Genomic DNA, 21,870 nt, shown 5'->3' with positions numbered 1-21,870 from the left:
GCATCACCTTTATGGGAGAAGTCTGATCCCCTGCTATCCTCCTATACTGACTTTGTAGCTACATTCAGGCGCATCTTCGACGAGCCAGGCCGGATAACATCTGCTTCATCTGAGATTCTCCGTTTACGCCAGGGAACACGTACTGTGGGACAGTATCTTATACAGTTTAAAATCCTGGCATCCGAACTGGCATGGAACGACGAGGCCCTGTATACTGCATTCTGGCATGGCTTATCAGAACGCATCAAGGATGAGTTAGCTACCAGAGACTTGCCCTCTAAGTTGGATGAGCTAATTTCTCTTTGCACGAAGGTTGATCTACGTTTCAGAGAGAGAGCAACCGAGCGAGGAAGATCATCTACTCCTAAATCTTCTGCTCCTCCTCCTCGTCAACCATCTCCATCCAAGGATGAGCCTATGCAAATTAGTCGTTCCCGTCTATCTCCCGCTGAGCGCCGAAGACGTCTCTCTGAGTCTCTCTGTCTCTACTGTGCAGCTCCGTCGCACACTATCAATGCCTGTCCCAAACGTCCGGGAAACTCCAGATCCTAGCTCGCCAAGGAGAGGGCCGGCTAGGAGTAATGATCTCCTCTCCATCTCCTCATGACTGTAACCTCCCAGTGTCGCTCCAAATTGCTCAACGTTACAGGAACGTCATTGCCCTCCTTGATTCCGGAGCAGCTGGGAATTTCATAACCGAAGCTTATGTTAAACGGTGGTCCCTACCCACCGAGAGACTGTCCTCGTCCATCTCTTTGACTGCCGTGGATGGCAGCAAGATTTTTGACGCAGTCATTTCCTTAAGGACTCTTCCAGTTCGTCTGAGAGTGGGAGTTCTTCATTCTGAGTATATTTCTTTTTTAGTGATTCCAAGAGCCACACATCCAGTGGTTTTAGGCCTTCCATGGCTCCGTCTCCACAACCCATCAATTGACTGGACGACTACGCAAATACTGGCATGGGGTCCCTCCTGTGCTGAGACTTGTTTAGCCAAAGTTCTTCCTGTTTGTTCTTCCTTCCCCAGGTCATCTGATGTTCCGCCTCCTCCATATCGAGACTTCACGGACGTGTTCAGTAAAGCCTCTGCTGATATCCTTCCTCCTCATAGAGAATGGGACTGCCCAATCGACCTCATTCCAGGGAAGGTTCCACCGCGAGGCCGAACTTATCCGTTGTCTCTGCCTGAGACACACTCCATGGAAGAGTACATCAAAGAGAACCTGGCAAAGGGTTTCATCCGACCATCTTCTTCTCCAGCCGGCGCAGGCTTCTTCTTCGTTAAGAAGAAAGACGGTGGTCTGCGTCCGTGCATCGACTACAGAGGTCTGAACGACATTACCGTCAAGAACCGATACCCTTTACCCCTGATTACCGAGCTCTTTGATAGAGTTAGTGGTGCAACTATTTTCACAAAGCTGGACTTGAGGGGTGCCTACAATCTCATCCGAATCCGTGAGGGTGACGAGTGGAAGACCGCCTTTAACACCCGTGACGGACATTATGAGTACCTCGTCATGCCCTTCGGATTGAGCAACGCTCCAGCAGTCTTCCAGCACTTCGTGAATGAGATTTTCAGGGACATCTTGTACCGCCATGTCGTGGTTTATCTAGACGACATCCTCATCTTTGCTAATAATCTCGAAGATCATCGTTTCTGGGTAAAAGAGGTTCTTTCCCGTCTCCGTGTCAATCACCTCTATTGTAAATTGGAGAAGTGTGTGTTTGAAGTTAAAACCATTCCGTTTCTAGGTTACATTGTGTCCGGTTCCGGACTAGAGATGGATCCTGAGAAACTCCAAGCAATCCAGAATTGGCCTATACCCTTAAGCCTCAAAGGGGTCCAGAGGTTCTTAGGGTTCGCCAATTATTATAGAAAATTTATACGAGACTTTTCCACCATTGTGGCGCCTATCACTGCATTAACCAAGAAAGGTGCTAATCCGTCCAAGTGGTCCGAGGAAGCTACACAGGCCTTTCACCTTCTGAAGCAACGGTTCATCTCTGCACCAGTTCTGAAACAGCCCGACACCGACTCTCCTTTTATCTTAGAGGTAGATGCCTCCTCCGTTGGAGTAGGAGCAGTGTTATCCCAGAGGGCAAAAGATGGACATCTACATCCTTGCAGTTTCTTCTCCCGGAAGTTCTCCCCAGCTGAGCGCAACTATGCCATTGGCGATCAGGAGTTGCTAGCCATCAAGCTCGCTCTGGAGGAGTGGAGATACCTGTTGGAGGGAGCTTCCCACTCAATCACCATACTTACCGACCACAAAAATCTTTTATATCTCAAAGGCGCACAATGTCTGAATCCTCGTCAGGCCAGATGGGCACTTTTCTTCTCTAGGTTTGACTTTAAACTCCAGTTCTGTCCGGGTTCTCAGAATCGTAAGGCCGATGCCCTTTCCCGCTCATGGGAGCAAGAAAATGAGTCCGAGTCTGCAGACAAGCATCCTATTATTAATCCGTTGGCATTCTCCACGGTAGGGATGGACTCTACGCCTCCACCAGGGAAAAGTTTTGTTAAACCAGTTCTGAGGAAGAAGCTCATGCATTGGGCCCATGCTTCCCGTTCTGCTGGACATACAGGCATTCAGAAAACCCTTGAATTTATTTCTAGGTCCTACTGGTGGCCAACTCTGAAGAAGGACGTTATGGAATTTATTTCCTCCTGCCCAAAGTGTGCCCAACACAAAGTCTCCCGCCAGTCGCCTGCGGGGCAACTGGTTCCATTATCTGTTCCCCGTCGACCTTGGACCCATTTGTCGATGGACTTTGTTTCCGATCTACCTATCTGCAACAAGTTTAATACCATCTGGGTGGTAGTTGACCGGTTCACCAAGATGGCACATTTCATCCCTCTCACCGGTCTTCCGTCAGCTTCCAAGTTGGCTCAAGTGTTTATACAAGAGATCTTCCGACTTCACGGTCTTCCTGAAGAGATCATCTCGGATCGTGGAGTACAATTTGTAGCCAAATTTTGGCGAAGTTTGTGTCAAGCCCTCCAAGTCAAGTTAAAGTTTTCCACGGCTTACCATCCTCAGACCAATGGTCAAACCGAGAGGGTGAATCAGGACTTGGAGGCCTTCCTCCATATATATGTGTCTTCCTCTCAAGATGACTGGGTTCAACTCCTTCCTTGGGCCGAGTTCAGCCACAACAATCAATACCATTCCTCATCTTCTTCTACACCATTCTTCATTAATTATGGGTTCCACCCTAAAGTCCCAGAATTCCAACCGCTTCCCGCAACTTCTGTTCCAGCAGTGGATGTCACCTTGCGTCAGTTTTCAAATAACTGGAGGAACGTCCGCGCAGCCCTGCTTAAAGCCTCATTCAGGTATAAGAAGTTTGCCGATAGGAAGCGTAGAGCGGTTCCTGCTCTCAAGGTGGGTGATCGTGTGTGGCTGTCCACGAAGAATTTGAGGTTGAGAGTTCCCAGCATGAAATTTGCACCTCGCTACATCGGACCCTTCAAGATTGAACTAGTCATCAATCCTGTTGCCTACAGGTTACAGTTACCATCCTTCTTGAAAATACCCAGGACATTTCATGTTTCTTTGTTGAAACCGCTGATCCTGAATCGGTTTCATTCCGCACTTCCTCCAGCTCTCAAAGTTCAGACTCAACGAGGAGTCGAGTACGAGGTGGCCAAGATTTTCGTTTCCGTTACGGTCAGTTACAATACCTCATTGACTGGAAGGGCTATGGTCCTGAAGAACGTTCTTGGACCAATGCCTCAGACGTCCATGCTCCTGCCTTGGTCCGAAATTTCCACGCAAAGTTTCCTTTAAAGCCTAAGAAGTGTCCTGGGGCCACTCCTGAAGGGGGGGTGCTGTCACGATCCGGGTATCTGGACGCCATTACTTACCCTTCAGATGCCTCCTAAGGCTGGCTCAGCGTTCCAGGACCGGATCCCGCTGTTCCTGAGTTTCCACATGCAGAATGTCAGAGTGGTGATTTCATCAGCCGCGGCCTCCGCTGTGCCCGCGTGGTTAAATGTGCGCTTGTCAGTCTGGCGTCTCCTGTCTCCTGTGGCCGGCGTCGCCATTACTGTTTCAATTCTCACATGGATTACAAACCAAACTTCCCTCCAAGTGTCTGCATGGGCGCAGCCATCTTGGATTTTGTCATCTGATCATTTCCACCAATCTGCTGTCTGTATTGTTGATTTGCATAATTGCCTAGCCAACCCCTTCCTTGCTGCAGGTATAAGTAAGCTGTGCCTGAGCAAGGAAGGCGTCAGTGCTTTGGTTGTCTAACCTAGTTCCAGTTTGTCTCTCTCCTGTGGTTGTCTTCCAGGTTCCAGCTCCTGTCTCCAGACTTCTACTATAGAGACCCGCACCAGCATTCCATCTGCGGTGTAGCCTGACTCTCCGATCCATTCTGGACTCACCTGTTTCCAGTTACATCAATCACCTGCTTCCAGCCCAGCTTCCAGCAGTGTACAGCTTCTCTTAAAGGGCCGGTGTCCTTTCTGCAGTTTACCACTCTCCACCGGTATTATTATTTCACCGCTCTCAAACTCCAAACTTCATCAATCACCTGCTTCCAGCCCAGCTTCCAGCAGTGTACAGCTTCTCTTAAAGGGCCGGTGTCCTTTCTGCAGTTTACCACTCTCCACCGGTATTATTATTTCACCGCTCTCAAACTCCAAACTTCATCAATCACCTGCTTCCAGCCCAGCTTCCAGCAGTGTACAGCTTCTCTTAAAGGGCCGGTGTCCTTTCTGCAGTTTACCACTCTCCACCGGTATTATTGTTTCACCGCTCTCAAACTCCAAACTTCATTATTATTTCATCGTTCTCAAGTTCGTTTATTATTTAACTGGTTCCAGCCAGTATCCACTCCGTACCAACAACAGTCTGGTTCCAGCCAGTATCCACAGCAGCCGTTTTATCTTCAGCAACCCAGCCTTTCCTGGAACACCAGCTGGTACGATCCTGGGTTCTCTCCATTGCTACAGTCAGGCCTGGTAAGGACTTTCCAACTAGAAGATTATTAGAACTGTCTCACTCTACCAGTGCCTGTGGCCCTTGCCACCCTGTAGTACCCAGGAATTGTATTTATCCTCTGTTGACTTTTATGTTTCCTTTACTGCTGCTGTGTTACGGAGTTTGTCATAATAAACATCATTGACTTTTATCCTGGTTGTCGTGGTCACGCCTTCGGGCAGTTATTCTACATGTTACTTACATGTCTAGGGGTCTGATACAACCTCCCAGGTTCCGTTACATCTCAGCCCCTACAACTGAGGCTGCCTCCCGTCAGCTCAGGCCCTCAGTTGTGACACTTTGGAGGTGATTATGTATTTCTAGGAAGGCCACTTTCTCTACCTCAAATTCACAATTCTCAAGTTTTGCATAAAGATGATTTTCCCTGAGCTTGGTGAGGACCGCTTTTACATAAGCACGGTGTTCTTTGAGTGCGGCAGAGTAGATCAATATATCATCTAAATAGACGACCACAAATCTTCCTAGGAATTCCCAGAGAACGTAATTTATGAGATCCTGGAAGATGGTAGGGGCGTTGGAGAGTCCAAAAGGAATTACTAAGTACTCATAGTGGCCTAAGTGGGTACTGAATGTGGTTTTACACTCATCCCCCTGCCGGATCCGGATAAGATTGTATGCTCCTCGTAAATCAATCTTGGAGAAGATTGTAGCATTTCTGAGCTGATCAAACAAGACAGAGATCAGAGGCAATGGGTATGAATTCTTTATTGTTATTTTATTCAATCCCCTGTAATCTATACATGGCCGTAATGAGATGTCCTTTTTTCCAGAAAAAAAAAAACAACGGTTTCCACCGGTGACTTAGAAGGCCTAATAAATCCTTTTTCTAAACTCTCCCGGATGTATTCCTCCATAGCTTTCATCTCGGGCAAAGACAGAGCATAGAGGTGGCCTTTAAGGAGTTTAGCTCCAGGAATAAGATTGATTGTACAATCATACGGATGGTGAGGAGGCAAAGATTCAGCTTGCTGTTTGAAAAAGACATCCATGAAAGACATATATTGGGTTGGCAACCCTTCAGGGACTGAGAGTGCCGAACGGGCCGACATGGTCAAACATTTGGCAGCACATTCCATGCTCCAGGAAACAAGATCTCCAGTACTCCAGATGAACACTGGATTATAAGTCTTTAGCCAGGGAAGGTCCAGTACAATTGGAGTGAGTGGACAATGTACTACGTAAAAAGACAACTCTTCACAATGTAACATTCCAACAGAAAACTGGAGGGCTGGAGTCCGGGTGCTCACCCACCCATTTTGAAGAGGATTGCCATCCAAACTGCAGATGGAAATTGGTGGACAAAGAGTCTCCATAGGAATTCCTCGGGCAAGAGCAAATTCCAAGTCCATAAAATTTCAGGCAGCACCAGAATCTACAAAAGCAATCAATTGCACTTCAATTGAACCAGAAAGGGTAGTTACCCTAATGGGTAACAATAAAGAATCATTCGGGGAGATGGAACAGAGACCCGAGAAAACTCTCCCTGAATTTCTCGGGTCTACTTGTTTTCCGCCATCTGTGGACAAGTGTTCGCCAGATGTCCCTTGGTCCCGCAATAAAGGCATAATCCCAGACTGTGACGTCTAGCCTTGTCTTGAGGTGTCAAGCGGAAAGCCCCAATTTGCATGGGTTCCTCAGGATTCTCCACAACCTCTGACACAGACAAACAAGATGAAGGTGTGGGAACCTCTTTCTCCATCCTCCGTTCCCGGATCCGCCTATCTACTTTGATGGCTAACTCCATAAGTGCATCCAAAGTAGCTGGGGTAGAATATTGGACAAGAAAATCCTTCATTTGCTCTGTTAGTCCCAACCTGAACTGACTCCGAAGTGCCGGGTCACTCCACTCACAGTCATTGGCCCATCTGCAAAATTTGGTACAATATACCTTGGCAGAATTTCTCCCTTGCTTAAGGGAATGAAGATGAGCCTACACGGATGCTGCCCGATTTGGGTCATCATAAAGTATTCCCACGGCTTTGAAGAAGGAATCCACGGAACACAGACTGTGGTGATCTTCTGAAAGGCCAAAAGCCCGAGATTGTGGGTCGCCTTGTGACAGGGAAATTATGATTCCTACTCGCTGGGTCTCTGAACCTGAAGAGTTAGGCCTGAGCTTGAAATACAGCTTACAAGTTTCCCTGAAGTTCACAAACTGTTTAAAGTCCCCAGAAAATCTATCTGGGAGGTTTAGTTTAGGCTCCCTCAGAGTTGGTGATGCGACGGTCTGGGTTCTATGAGATTCCTCCTAAGTGTCCACACGAAGAGTAAGGTCCCGTAGCTGCTGGGTCAAATCCTGGTTCTGGCCCACAAGAATCTGGGCCAGATTTTGCGCTGGATCCATCCGGAAATAAACGACCCACGGAGCTACGGTTTGTGGGCTGGTGATACTGTCACGTGGATCTATGGGATACCTGGTGGTTCTTGGTAACGCTCATGCAATTACCCTTGCCCAGCAGTCTTTTAGCCTCCTGCAATGCTAGACTTCTCCTATAGCAGCCGCCTTTCCAGGGTGAATTAGGTCTACCCCGTACTCAGATGGCCCCAGGTTTTATGTATGGACAAGGTGACTATTGGAGGATGGGCAAGAGTAAATTGCAGTATGGTGAGACGTTCACTGACATCACCTAGATACCGCTGCACTACAAACAGGCAGAGAGAAATAAACGAATGCACGGGAGTGCAACAATGTACAGGTTGGAATATAATCTTAACACAATCAATATGTATATGCAACAATGCACAGGGCGTTATTAGCAACAAGACTGTATATACATGCAACAATGCACAGGATGGTACAAATAATGAATAAATGCAAAGGATAGCATCTGTGTGGGATTCCACACAAAACCTGAACACAAGGCTAGCTGGATCTGATCTGGAAATCAGTCAGAGAGGGTCTCAGAATCACGGGTGTTTCACAGGTTGACAGGTTCTCACTTAGAGCAGGAACTATCACCAGCATCTGAGTCAAGCACAGGAAGAGGATTTAACAGAAGTCTTAACCAATACCTACTGAGACTCTAATTAACAACACTGTGCAACTGCCCTGCTGCACGTCCCAGAACTGCCAGCTGAGTTACTAACTACCTAGCAATGGGGAACGCTGTCTGCCTCTGGCGTCCCTGTTGCTAGGAGTCCGGCGGCTCCCAGTGCCCGGCGTCAGCCTGATGCTAGGTGCTGGGCGGGGACCAGAAGGCCTTGCGTTCTGGCTCCTAAGCAACGGCCGGGATGCGCGCCTCCCAGCACTAACAGTGATTGTAATACAGAGAATGATGTACACTTGTATGTTGTTCTAATATTAAATTATATTTGTAAGGGCATAGACTAAATTGTGGGAGGAGTCAGGATTAGTAAGAGGAGGAGTATATGCCAGGACCCAGAAGCTGACATGAGGTGGGTCTGTGTGCTTTAAATCTAAGGGCCTATTTTTAGTCCCAGTCTGGCTCTGTATGTACACATTGGTCTCCTTGTACACGGGATTGTGTATGTACAGTAATAATAATAATAATAATAATAATCACTATAGATGCCCTGTAGTATAGGCTGTAGGGGAAATAGTCTAAAAGGCAAACTTTAATTATCTCATATAAACAACAAAAAGTGGTCAGGAAAAGTTTAAGCTTCATACCATGTCATGTTAAGACACCTGCAGGGGCAGATCCAGAAGAAAATTAAAGGGGAGGCACCATGATAGGGGAATGGTAATAGTTATATTTACACGCACCTAAGGAACGTGCTCCCAGATAAGAGGAGTGGTATCACAGGGGGCGTGGCCTCACAGAATACGCCATCAGGTAATAAATGGCTGTAGGAGCGCATCCTGGTTTATTGCCAATGTTTCACCCTGATGAAAAGGCTGATTGGGCCTTGAAATGTTGGTCACCTGTTCCATTAGTTATGGGAGCCTGGAAGGCACCCCAGCACAATATAATTATAGTTTTTAGTTGGTGGTGGCAGGTGCAGCATACCTTGTTTTGGGCACTGCAGTGAGACTCAGACTGCAGGACACGAACTGCCCATCTTTGATTAGCAGAAGCAGCCAGCTGGATCTCCAACAAGCAGCATAAGACATCTGCAGGACAGCCCTGTCACAATCACATGGGCCGCCTTCTCAAAGCTGAGGCTGAGTTTGACTGCACCTCGCATAGTGGTAAAGGAAGTGGAGGAGGAAGTGCTGGGAAACTGTGCGGTGCAGTGAGGGCTAATGAAGCCTTCAGCGCCGTCATAAGTAACAGTCTTACTCGATGCTGGCATTTGAACCCCGCGCCTGGCCTGGGCTGGACTCTGGCTGGCTGGCAGTGGGGGAGGTAGGTTGCAGTGTGAGCAGGGGGAGGCTGGAGCTGCAGCTCCAGCATCCCCATTGGTTACCACGGACTTGCTGTTAGAGCAGTGGCGGGTCCTAGTGCCTGCTCTTTTATCAAATCTGACTGACGGAAATAGCAGTAGTGCTGCTGCTGTTCTCCTTTTGAAAAAAAGATGTCAGAAACGACAGGGAGGGCACGGGCCCGAGTGCCCCCCCCCCTTCCTGGATCTACCTATGGACACCTGTCACTTCTTGCTGGCTGCTGCTCCCTAGTCTCTCTGGTACAGTGCACTGACTCACACACAGTAGACTTGGTAGGAAAAGCCGCTTTAAATTGGGCATGAGCCGAAGCTCCACTCCGTCCCTTATACTGCATGTTGTGGCAGCAGCTCTTGTAAAATCATGTTAACCACTGCTAGTGTGGTCACAATTTGAGCCACTGGCCAGGAGATGGTGTTCTTGGCAACTGGTAATTCCCCGAGTGTTTGCCTATGATACCAATAGCTAGTAGCTACATAATTATGTGAAATCCTGAGTCATATTTGGAATTATTTGTCCAATCAAATTGTTATGAAAGTTGCATATTAAATATATACAGGAGAAATTCACATCACTGTAGTCAGAAATGGCACATACAGTATAAATTTTCACTACTAGTAAGCATAATTGATTTTGATTTAAAGGAGATGTTCACTCAATGATTCATAGTGGAACTTAAAAGTATTCTGTACGTTTTTAATGAGTGTAGCACCAACATAAAAAAAAAGAAGAAAAGAGGAAAACGTGAGTGATCAAAGGGTATATTTAACAAGAGGTCATAACCTCTTTGTCTTGCCTTTTGGCTGCAGAAGGGGATATTACTGCTTCTGCCAATTTGCCAACAGGTAAACAGCTGAGTAATCTGTTTCTTGGATTACCTTGTGCTGCTGTCTGCCCCAAACATAGACTGTTCTTTGGTACTATTTGCTACCAGTACTGATTTTCTGCCTGGCCAAGTAATTTGCCTCAGCCTGACCCTGGTCTGCTTAGTTGAGCCAGCTAACCACTTACACTCCTTCCAGTGTCCACACCATTCTAATCAACCACATCTGGCATTTACCCAGGAAACCGCTACATGCGGGGTGCAGCAGCAAAGACTAAACTTGCAGAATTCCTGGTAAAAACCTGACCACTGTTAGACTCCAAACCAATGGGCTGTCAAATCAGACTGAACACTTCAGGTGCTCACCAGCCAGTGACATATTCTGCCATTACTGGATTACATTATCAACTAAGAAATTAATGTTTAGTGTAATGAATGTACAAAAGTACTGTTCCTGTGTTATTTTATTTCTACTAATGACCTTTAGACTGAATTTAATAGAGACAATATATTTGCTTATTAAGGAACCTGGTTGAACTTATAGTGCTTGTTTTGTCACTGCTAACACCATATTCTCTCATTCTAACTACAACATAAATGCCTAATCTTTCCCATATGAGGAAAATGGAAGTTTAATGTACTCACCAATTCAGAAAAGAGCTTAGTTTCAACTCTTGGCACCAGGCTGACTGCTTTAATCATCACATCGTAAACATTCAGCAGCACAATTTCATAATCATTGACGTCAGGTTCAAATTTAATTGAAACATTATCAAGAATGAGTCTCATTATAAAACCTGGGTGCTCATACGCACGGACAGAATGCTGGGGAAAAAAAAATATTACTAATAAGTAACGTGCACAGTTTGCAAATATCGGGCCTAATTCAGACCTGATCGCAGCAGCAAATTTGTTCTCTAATGGGCAAAACCATGTGCACTGAGGAGGGGGAGGGGGGGGGGCAGATATAACATGTGCAGAGAGAGTTAGATTTGGGTGGGTGTGTTCAAACTGAAATCTAAATTGCAGTGTGAAAATAAAGCAGCCACTATTTACCCTGCACAGAAACAATATAACCCACCCAAAGCCAACTCTCTCTGCACATGTTACATCTGCCCCCCCCCCTGCTGTGCACATGGTTTTGCCCATTAAAGAACATATTTGCTGCTGCGATCAGTTCTGAATTAGGCCCATAGTCCGCAAATTAGTTTTGAATTAGCTATCTACAATGTTAAACACATTGTGAATATTAATGTCCTTCCTTTGCATGTAATATACTATACTGAAGCTTTCAGTGCTGAAGTATTTTCTTACTGAATTGAGTACTTTATTTTTAGTTTGCGGCATGTTTATTTATTTTTTATTATATTGTACTATTAACCTTAAGCTCCATTACAAAGGATAAAGAAAAAAATATCTGCACAACAAGTAACATGTACAGTATTAATTTAGACAAAAAAAGGTAAGATATAGAAATAACAGGTAAAAATATACACAAAGCCTCCAAACAGGTGAACACATACAGTACATGGTCCCAATTACAGAGTCTAAAGCTGGATACACACCTGGCCGACGGATCGACAGTTTGCCTGATCCATCGACCTATCTGACTATTGGTAAGTGCATACACACTTACCAATCATCTGTCTGCTGTGCCATGCCTGATGTCAAAACTGGGCGACATTTAAATGTGCCTGCGTAGTGGAGATGTAAGTCACCAGCAATCCTTGCAGCAAGTGTACACTGACAGATCTGGCGTGGAAAGTCTGGATCAACTTCGTAGCATGGACAACGGAAGCATCTGTCCAAGATCTCTCTTTTGGACTGTACTCCTTCCAGTCAGTCAATTAGATACTGGAGATGACCATATCGGAAGTGGGAGTCTAGAATCTTGACCACTTCATACTCAACACCCCATTGAGTTTGGACTTTGGGTGCCTTTGGAAGTGTAGAGTGGAACTGGTTTAATTGTTCTATGAATTGTCCTGGGAATTTTCAAAAATGGATGTAGTTTGAGTTTATAGGCCACAGGATTGAAGAATTGTTCAACTTGAAAAGGCCCAATATAGGAACGAATTTCATGCTGGGTACCTTCTACTTTAGGTTCTTTATGGAGAGCCATACTCGATCCCCTGGCTTGAGAGCAGGAACAGCCTTACATTTTTAGTCAGCAAATTTTTTGTGTCTGATAGCAGCTTTCAGGAGAGCTGATCGGATATTCTTCCAATTTTTCGAGATTGTTGCAGAGTAAGTTCAACGGCAGGTACAGATGTAGCAGGAAGTAGATGAAATTCAGGAACTCTGGGATGGAACCCATAGTTGACATGGAAGGGCGTGAATGTGGACGAAGAATGGTATTGATTGTTTTGGCAGAACTCCGCCCATGGCAGTAGATGAACCCAGTCGTCTTGTGAGGAGGAGACGTAGATGCATAGGAATTACTCTAAGTCCTGGGTCACCCTCTTAGTTCGGCCACTTGTCTGGGGGTGGTAAGCTGCGGTGAGTTTTAGCTTGACTCGGAGGGTTGCACACAGACTTCACCAGAATCTGGCCACAAATTGGACACCTCTATCGGAGATTACTTCTAGAGGCTGTCCATGTAGTCTGATGATTTCCTGAATGAATACTTGAGCCAGCTTGGGAGCTGACGTAAGACCAGTGAGAGGAATGAAATGAGCCAACTTGGTGAACCGGTTTAACTACCACCCAGATGATGGAAAATCTGTAATAAAGTCCATTGACAAGTGAGTCCATGGGCGATGGGGTACAGAGGCATCAGCTGCCCAGCAGAAGACTGGCGATTTACCTTGTGCTGGGCAAACTTGAAGCAGGAAGCAATGAACTCTGTGACATCTTGTTTCAGGGTCAGCCACCAGTAGGATCTGGAAATAAATTCCTAAGTTTTCTGAATACCTGCATGACTGGCGAAGCAAGAAGAATGTGCCCAATGCAGGAACGTCTTCCGAAGAGTCGGTTTCACAAAGCTTTTCCCAGATGAAGGCGTAGAGTCCACTCCCACAGCAGAGGAGGTCACTGGATCAAATATGAGATGCTTGCCAGTGGTACCAGACTCATTTTCTTGCACCCAGGAGCGGGAAAGGGCATCAGCCTTACGATTTGGGATCCTGGACAAAACGAGAGCTTGAAGTGAAATCTGGAAAAGAAGAGTGCCCATCTGGCTTGGCGAGGATTGAGACACTGAGCTGACTTTAGATATAGAAAGTTTTTGTGGTTGGTTAGAATGGTAAATATGTGGGTGGCGCCCTCAAGCAGATATCTCCATTCTTCAAGAGCGAGCTTAATAGCTAAAAGTTCTTGATCACCAATAGCGTAATTGCGCTCAGTGGGAGAGAATTTTTGGGAGAGGAATTCACAAGGATGGAAATGACCATCGGCAGCTCTCTGGGATAATACGGCCCCTGGTCCAACAGATGAATCATTCACTTCCAGGGTGAAGGCAAGGAGGTATCAGGCTGCTTCAGGAAAGGTGTAGAGATAAACTTCTGTTTGAGGAGATGGAAGGCTTGAGTGGCCTCTTATGGTAATTTTGAAGGGTTGGCACCTTGCTGGATGAGAGCCATAATTGGTGCGACAATGGTGGAGAAATCTCCGATAAATTTCCGATAATAGTTGGCGAAACCCAGGGACCTCTGAACGCCCTTTAGTGAGGATGGAATCAGCCAATCTTGGATAGCATGAAGTTTCTCTCGATCCATTCTAAGACATGAACCATAAATAATGTATCCTAGGAATGGAATGGACTTAACGTTGAAGCCACATTTCTCTAGTTTGCAATAGAGACGGTTAACACGGAGACAGGACAAGATTTCCATCACCAAGAAATGATGTTCCTCTAAGTCATTTGCGAAGATGAGGATGTCATCGAGATAAATGACAACATGACGATAGAGAATGTCACAAAAGATTTAGTTTACGAAGTGTTGGAACACAGCTGGAGTGTTACCAAGTCCAAACGGCATAACGAGGTACTCATAATGGCCATCACGGGTGTTAAAGGCAGTCTTCCACTCGTCACCCTCTCGGATACATGTGAGATTATATGCACCCCTCAAATCCAACTTAGTGAAGATGGTGGCTTCACTGACACGATCAAATAATTCTGTAATTAGGGATAACGGATACCAATTCTTCACCATAGTGTCACTGAGCCCCCGATAGTTGATACATGGACGTAATCCAGCATCCTTTTTTTTTTAGACAAAGAAGAAGCCAGGTGACAAAGAAGGCCAGATGAATGCCATGGCAAGATTGTCCTTTATACAGTATAATCCGCCACTGCTTGAGTCTCGGGAAGCGACAAGGGATAAGGTCGATGGGACAATCACATACTCTATAAGGAAGATGGACATATGTGGCGGACTTACTGAAGACATCAGTGAATTCATGCTATGGAAGAGGCAGAACATCATGAGACTGGGAAGTGGAATTATGGGCTGGAATAATTTTTTGAAGACAGGTCTCAAAACAGGAAGGACTCCATGCCAGGATTTTGGTAGTCTTCCAGTCAATCTGGGGGCTAAAAAGATGAAGCCAGGGCAGGCTCAGAACTAGAGGATGCATAGCTCTGGGTATCACTAGAAAAGACAAAAGTTCTGAATGTAAGGCTCCTACTTTCAGACGGAGAGGTAAAGTCTTACAAATAATGGTAGCATCAGAGATTCTGCTGCCAACCACTGCAGTCAGGTATACCGAAGACAAAAGTTTATCGGTGGGTAGGGACCACTGCTTAACAAGATCTCCAGTAACAAAGTTCCTGGCTGCTCCATAATCCAGAAGAGCAATTAGATTCCTAAAGCGCTGAGACACTTGTAGAGAAACAGGAAGATTACAATCACAGGAAGATGGACAGGAATTCATCACTCCTAGATGACCCTCTCCTTATCTGACATTTCCCTGACGCTTCGGGCAAGTTTTAATAGTTTGAGATGGTGCAGCACAATATAGACACAGGTGTTCAGTCAGACGTCTTCAACGCTCTTCAGGTGCCAGACGAGAGTTGATTTGCATGAGCTCATCATTGGGAGGCGATGGCTGGCGAGGAAAGACAACTGCATGTGCTTTAGGAAGCATAGACCTTCCACGCTTAACTGCCCTTTTGTGGAAATGAAGATCAACTTTAGTGCAAAGAGATATGAGCTTATCCAATTCTTGCTGTGAGTCTCTGGTTGCAAGTTCATCTTAAATACGATCAGATAACCCATGCCAGAAAGGTGCATACAGAGCATCGTAATTCTATGTTAATTCGGACGCTAGAATCTGGAACTGCACCAAGTATTGACCGATTGTACGAGATCTCTGGTGCAACCATAGAAGGTCGGCAGAAGAGGATGTCACTCGACCAGGTTCGTTGAAGATGCACCTAAAGGTTGCCACAAAGCTCTTATATGAAGACATTTGGGCATCGGACCTCTCCCACAGGGGTGATGTCCAATCCAGAACGGAGCCACAGAGGGAGAGATAATGTAGGTTACTTTGGTACGCTCTGTAGGGAAGTTCCCTGGTTGCAATTCGAAATGTATTTCACATTGGTTCAAGAATCGCCTGCAAGCGTTAGGGGTTCCGCCGAACTAGGCTGGAATCGGCAAATGGAGACGAGGTGCAGCAATGGGAATGGAGGATGGTGATACCACCTGAGGTACACTGGGAACCCCAGAACCACTGAGGGATGATTGTATACTATCCAACCTGGTAGAGAGGTCCTGAAGACAAAGAATCACGTGAACCTGTGCAGCCCCTTGGTGTTCAAGACGGGCTGCCAGCTGTTGTACAGGGTTTGATGCTTGGGCCTGTTCTCCGGCTGGATCCATTTGGTCAGTGCTAACTGTCACACTTGAGGGCAGAGGCCATGACTTCCACATGAATACCCAACTTTGAGAGTAGAGACTGAGCTTCAGGGACAGATCTAGCTAAGAGCAATTTTCCCTGATGCCAAACCAAGATATGGAAGGGGAAATCGATATTTAATATCCTTCTAGTGAAATAGAGCAATGATAGGCTTGAAATCTCTGCGTTTCAGGATGGAATTATCAAAGGTTATAGACTGGAGCCGACAAACTCCTTTATAATGGCTTCTTTAGCAGTGAAGTAGTGCATTCTGAGGATGACAGCTCTGGGTTGAGATGATTCTTGTGAACAAGGACACAGGGCTCGGTCAGTACGATCCAAGAGGAGATGGTCCTCTGGAGTCTCAGATGATAAGTGAGCAAAGAGACATTTAAGATAAAGTTCAAGATTTACGGATTCCAAAACTTTCACGATTTTCCTGTAGTTGGGAGATGTTCTGACGGAGCTGACGGAAGTTGGTATCCATTGATTGATGGAATGTCACCACTTCTTCCACCCACTTCTTAAGCTGGTCGGTCCTGCCACCGATTTCCGCAATTTCAGTTTTCAAGGAGTGAAGAGCCAGGGGCGTTTTAACAGAGTAGGGGGCCCCTGTGCAGACTCCGGATAGGCCACCTCCTCTGCTCAGTGCAGAAGTCTCCAGCATCGCGCCAGAGTCTACTGCGCATGCGCAGGGCTCTGAAAACATGGGGACCGCCATGTTCCGAAGACCAAATTCTCTACTGCGCATGCGCGGCGGCAATTTTTGGAGGAGATTGTCACTGCGGCTGCTGCACCAGATGCTGGACTCCGGAGAGGTATTAAAATATGGGTGTAATGTCTGTGGTGTGGGACCCCCTGGACCCAGGGGTTTGTGTGCACCGCACACACATTGCACCCATTATAGAAACGCCAATGTGAAGAGCCTGCACAGAGGTTTTCACATCCTTAACCTCATTGAGTAGAGAGAGAAAGTCTCAACGGGTGATAGGTGCAAGGTCATCTTCCTCAGACTCTGAGTTGGAGCGTTTATGGGCAAGTCTATGCGTATCAGAAGTAGTTTTGGCAAGTGTGTGATTATTTAGAAAAAAAAAAAAGTACCACCACCTGAAGATTTCTTACCTCCCTTAGGCATCATGTGGAGAGGCAGCGAACAGAGGAAGGTAACACAAAAATAAAAATAGAAAAAAATAATAAAAGGGGGATTTACTCCGCTGGTGTAGCTCAGGGCCAGGAGGGATAAGGAAGCAGATTTAGGAGAAAGTCATTACAGGTGCAATTGGCACTAGGAGGCCAAGAATTCCTTTATCCACAACATCGCTCCGTCCCATAGACACAGAAGGAATATCTAGCAGGAGGTCCGTACGGTTAGGGGAGAAGGAATGAGGACTCAACAGGCTAAAATAGCTGGCCACAGAGGGCATAGCTGGCCACAGAGGGCCTGTTAACAGCAGCAGGTATCTACTTGAAGGTGGGTGAATTGTGGAAGGCTGGAGCAGTGTGGAGGAGATTCAGCTGGAGTGCCCCAGGTACGGACCAGCCGACATATGTAGCACCCCCAGAGACAGTTGTGGAGAGCTCTAGGAGTGCTCCCTGAATTAGCGAGCCTGACCAGTCAGCACCAGGAAGGGAGCGGAGGGTGAGGGGAGGCAGCAACAAAGGTAAATGGAAGCCCGAGGAGGGAATTTAAGGGCTATTTATCAGGTATGGAGCAAGAGCCTCTTAGCAGTCAGACAATGCACATCCCCCCACAGCCCCCCGAGACACATGTAACATTTGTGTTTGAGGTTTCATAATAAATATTAATCATTTTTTGTCTCTTTCTGGGTCTGTGTGTACAAGCACCACCTAATTGCTTTATTCTCAGCAGTGTGACAACACTCTTTCTAACTTCCACACTGCGGCTTCAATTCATGTCATCTGTCAGCTGGGTGTTTGGGATGAATTATTTTAAATCTATGCCACCCAAAGGCCACTTATACTGGGACACAGGGATGCATACTCTCTGGAGAGTACTCCTAAGACTGAGATTACAAACAATGTTTCAAGACATCGTACGTTTTGGAACCTTTGGAGTGGTTATTTATGTGAGACTGAATTTTTTTTCTTCTGGGACTCATATCCTTTATTATGAATTTTTTTTCTTCTGGGACTCATATCCTTTATTATTATGACCATTTTGCAGATGCAAATTTTTTATATGAATGTGGCATAATATTATCATAATAATAAAATAATTTTTATGATTATTTTATTATTTTTCTATACGGCTTATATATACTTGTCTGATCAGTGGAGCGCAATTCCTCTTTCCAGCGGTGTTTCTAGAGAGGAGGGGACCCGTGTGCAGACTCCATGTGTGGGCCCCCTCCTCTTCTGTAGCCGTCACCGCCGCTGTCAGCGTTGAGACTCTGGCACAGTGCAGTCTACAGCGCATGCGCACACGCAGTCACCGATGGACGCCGGAAAGGTAAGTATAGGAGAATGGGTGCAGTGTCTGCGGTGTGGGCCCCCTCTGGACTCAGAGGCCCGTGTGCACCACTCACTGCACCCATTATAGCTATGCCAGTGCCTCTTCCCCCTTTTCCTTGTCTTGTAATTAGTTCTAAAATTCACAGAAGTTTTATATGGAAAAGCTGCTGAACTAGTCTGATATATTATTATTAATTTGGAATATATATTGTGAGACGGATCAAATACACCAGGATAAAATTCAAACAGCAGGTTTATTCTTTCTCCAGCAGTTAGATCACTCACACGATTGTAACAGAAACCCACAGCAGGTTACAGATGACAGCATAACATTACATGTTCTAACAAACAGCAATTGTATAAACTCCGGTGGCTCCTAACGTAAATCCGAACAATTGCCTGGCTAGCTAGTCCAGCATCAAGAGCATTAGCCCTGTATACTCTTAAAGGCAGCTCACGGGGGGCTGGTGCTGGGAGACCGGTGGTCGGTCATCATACTGACGCAGGGATCCTGGCCGCGAGAATGCCGGCAGGGGAACAAGCACAATGAAGTAGGAAAAGACACTGATGGTCGGGATTGCATGTGTCGACATTGTTAGGTGTCGAAATTCTGGCATCTGTATAATGACCGCCGGGATTCCGACTGCCGGCAATGTAACTGCATCCCCTCACAGGTGCTACTAATCAACTTGGCCGCAGTTTAATCTCTAACCTTACATAAAACCTGGCCTGGATCTATGTTCCACTGCTGTTACACATTAAACAGGGAAATGCTGTCCCTGCCACAATATATATTTATAGATCATTATATAACCCCACTATTAACGCCTTATCAGTTTTTCTTTTTGTATTGTTAAATGTCACTTGTCCTACCTCAACGTTTGATGAGGGTGTGTGTGATTGGGTGTAATTGTTATAAGGGAAAAATGAATATCCATGACGTGAAACATTGTGTCCATATAAAATTGTTTTATATTTATATGTATAGATTTTACAATAGGGTGTACAATATCATTAGCATATTTCTTTTTTATTGCCATTCACCAAGGTTTCGTTAACAGCATCTACAGTAGCTTACCAGAATAAATAACCTAATTAATTGAATGAGTTGTATTTTTAGAGAACATGATCACACAAGTGGTAATTTAATAGCATAGTGATAACATCAAATAATAGCCAATTTAGAAGGCATTAGTGTAATATGAATTATATGATAATTGTACTCACTGGTGGTTGTATGATTAGATCTGTAAAATCCTGCATGGATGCTAGAGCAAGACTCTGCAGCTGTTCTGTCATTAATGTTGCAGCACAATTAAAAAAAGTTTCCAGTTTCTTATTGTTGCCGTCACTTGGAATTTGCTTTCTTTTGTTTCCTTGGTAATAGATGCTTTGAATCTCTGGAAACCACCTGTACAAAATAAGCATTCTGTAAAGATTACTGTATTCTACTGTATATTGCTTAATGAAAAATAATTTGCTTATGATAATTGTAATACCATACCGCTCAGTAATATGGCACAAATAGCCTGAAGCATTAACTTTGGATAGTGTAAGGTACTGTAGACAATGAAATTATTTATCTGACAGTTTGTTTGAGATTACAGCATATTTGTGCTATTTCTATAATGGGTCATAGACAAATAAGGTGGGGTTTTCATTTGCCCGGAACCCCACAACCACTCCCTTCCTGGCCAGCAGAAAAAACACTGTTTTCCAACTCCGGTCCTCAGGGGACCCCTAACAGTATCACAAGTGAAATACTTAGCAACACTTGTGGACTTTTAAAAATGTGTCAGCCAGTAACAAACACACCTGTGTTCCAACTAGGAGATCTGGAAAACATGCACTATTATGAGTCCCTGAGGACAGGAGTTGAGAAACACTGGGCTAAATGAATGTCGACAATAATAAGAATTTACTTACCGATAATTCTATTTCTCGGAGTCCGTAGTGGATGCTGGGGTTCCTGAAAGGACCATGGGGAATAGCGGCTCCGCAGGAGACAGGGCACAAAAAGTAAAGCTTTAGGATCAGGTGGTGTGCACTGGCTCCTCCCCCTATGACCCTCCTCCAAGCCTCAGTTAGATACTGTGCCCGGACGAGCGTACACAATAAGGAAGGATTTATGAATCCCGGGTAAGACTCATACCAGCCACACCAATCACACTGTACAACCTGTGATCTGAACCCAGTTAACAGTATGATAACAGCGGAGCCTCTGAAAAGATGGCTCACAACAATAATAACCCGATTTTTGTAACTATGTACAAGTAATGCAGATAATCCGCACTTGGGATGGGCGCCCAGCATCCACTACGGACTCCGAGAAATAGAATTATCGGTAAGTAAATTCTTATTTTCTCTATCGTCCTAGTGGATGCTGGGGTTCCTGAAAGGACCATGGGGATTATACCAAAGCTCCCAAACGGGCGGGAGAGTGCGGATGACTCTGCAGCACCGAATGAGAGAACTCCAGGTCCTCCTTAGCCAGGGTATCAAATTTGTAGGATTTTACAAACGTGTTTGCCCCTGACTAAATAGCCGCTCGGCAAAGTTGTAAAGCCGAGACCCCTCGGGCAGCCGCCCAAGATGAGCCCACCTTCCTTGTGGAATGGGCATTTACATATTTTGGCTGTGGCAGGCCTGCCACAGAATGTGCAAGCTGAATTGTATTACACATCCAACTAGCAAAAGTCTGCTTAAAAGCAAGAGCACCCAGTTTGTTGGGTGCATACAGGATAACAGCAAGTCAGTTTTCCTGACTCCAGCCGTCCTGGAACCTATATTTTCAGGGCCCTGACCACATCTAGCAACTTGGAGTCCTCCAAGTCCCTAGTAGGCGCAAGACACCACAATAAGCTGGTTCAGGTGAAACACTGACACCACCTTAGGGAGAGAACTGGGGACGAGTCCGCAGCTCTGCCCTGTCCGAATGGACAAACAGATATGGGCTTTTTTGAGAAAAAAAAAACCACCAATTTGATACTCGCCTGGTCCAGGCCAGGTCCAAGAGCATGTTCACTTTTCATGTGAGATGCTTCAAATCCACAGATTTGACTGGTTTTAAACCAATGTGTTTTGAGGAATCCCAGAACTACGTTGAGATCCCACAGTGCCACTGGAGGCACAAAAGGGGGTTGTATATGCAATACTCCCTTGACAAACTTCTGGACTTCAGGAACTGAAGCCAATTCTTTCTGGAAGAAAAATCGACAGGGCCGAAATTTGAACCTTAATGGACCCCAATTTGAGGCCCATAGACACTCCTGTTTGCAAGAAATGCAGGAATCGACCGAGTTGAAATTTCTTCGTGGGGCCTTCCTGGCCTCACACCACGCAACATATTTTCGCCACATGTGGTGATAATGTTGTGC

General features: G+C 45.7%; 1 protein-coding gene across 1 annotated transcript in view; it reads right to left on the bottom strand.

The window, feature by feature from the left end:
* Positions 1-21,870, bottom strand: part of DNAH7 (dynein axonemal heavy chain 7) — a 1,092,938-nt gene that overhangs the window by 770,471 nt on the left and 300,597 nt on the right. The window contains exons 10-11 of the mRNA XM_063934143.1: positions 19,721-19,904; positions 10,823-11,002 (exon numbers count right to left, since the gene is read on the bottom strand). Of these exons, the coding sequence (XP_063790213.1) occupies positions 10,823-11,002; positions 19,721-19,904 (364 nt within the window). The remainder of the gene's footprint in view (positions 1-10,822; positions 11,003-19,720; positions 19,905-21,870) is intronic.

This window comes from Pseudophryne corroboree, chromosome 7 (assembly GCF_028390025.1).
Source record: "Pseudophryne corroboree isolate aPseCor3 chromosome 7, aPseCor3.hap2, whole genome shotgun sequence".
Classification (NCBI taxonomy): Eukaryota; Metazoa; Chordata; class Amphibia; order Anura; family Myobatrachidae; genus Pseudophryne; species Pseudophryne corroboree.
This window is presented reverse-complemented; position numbering and strand designations above follow the sequence as displayed.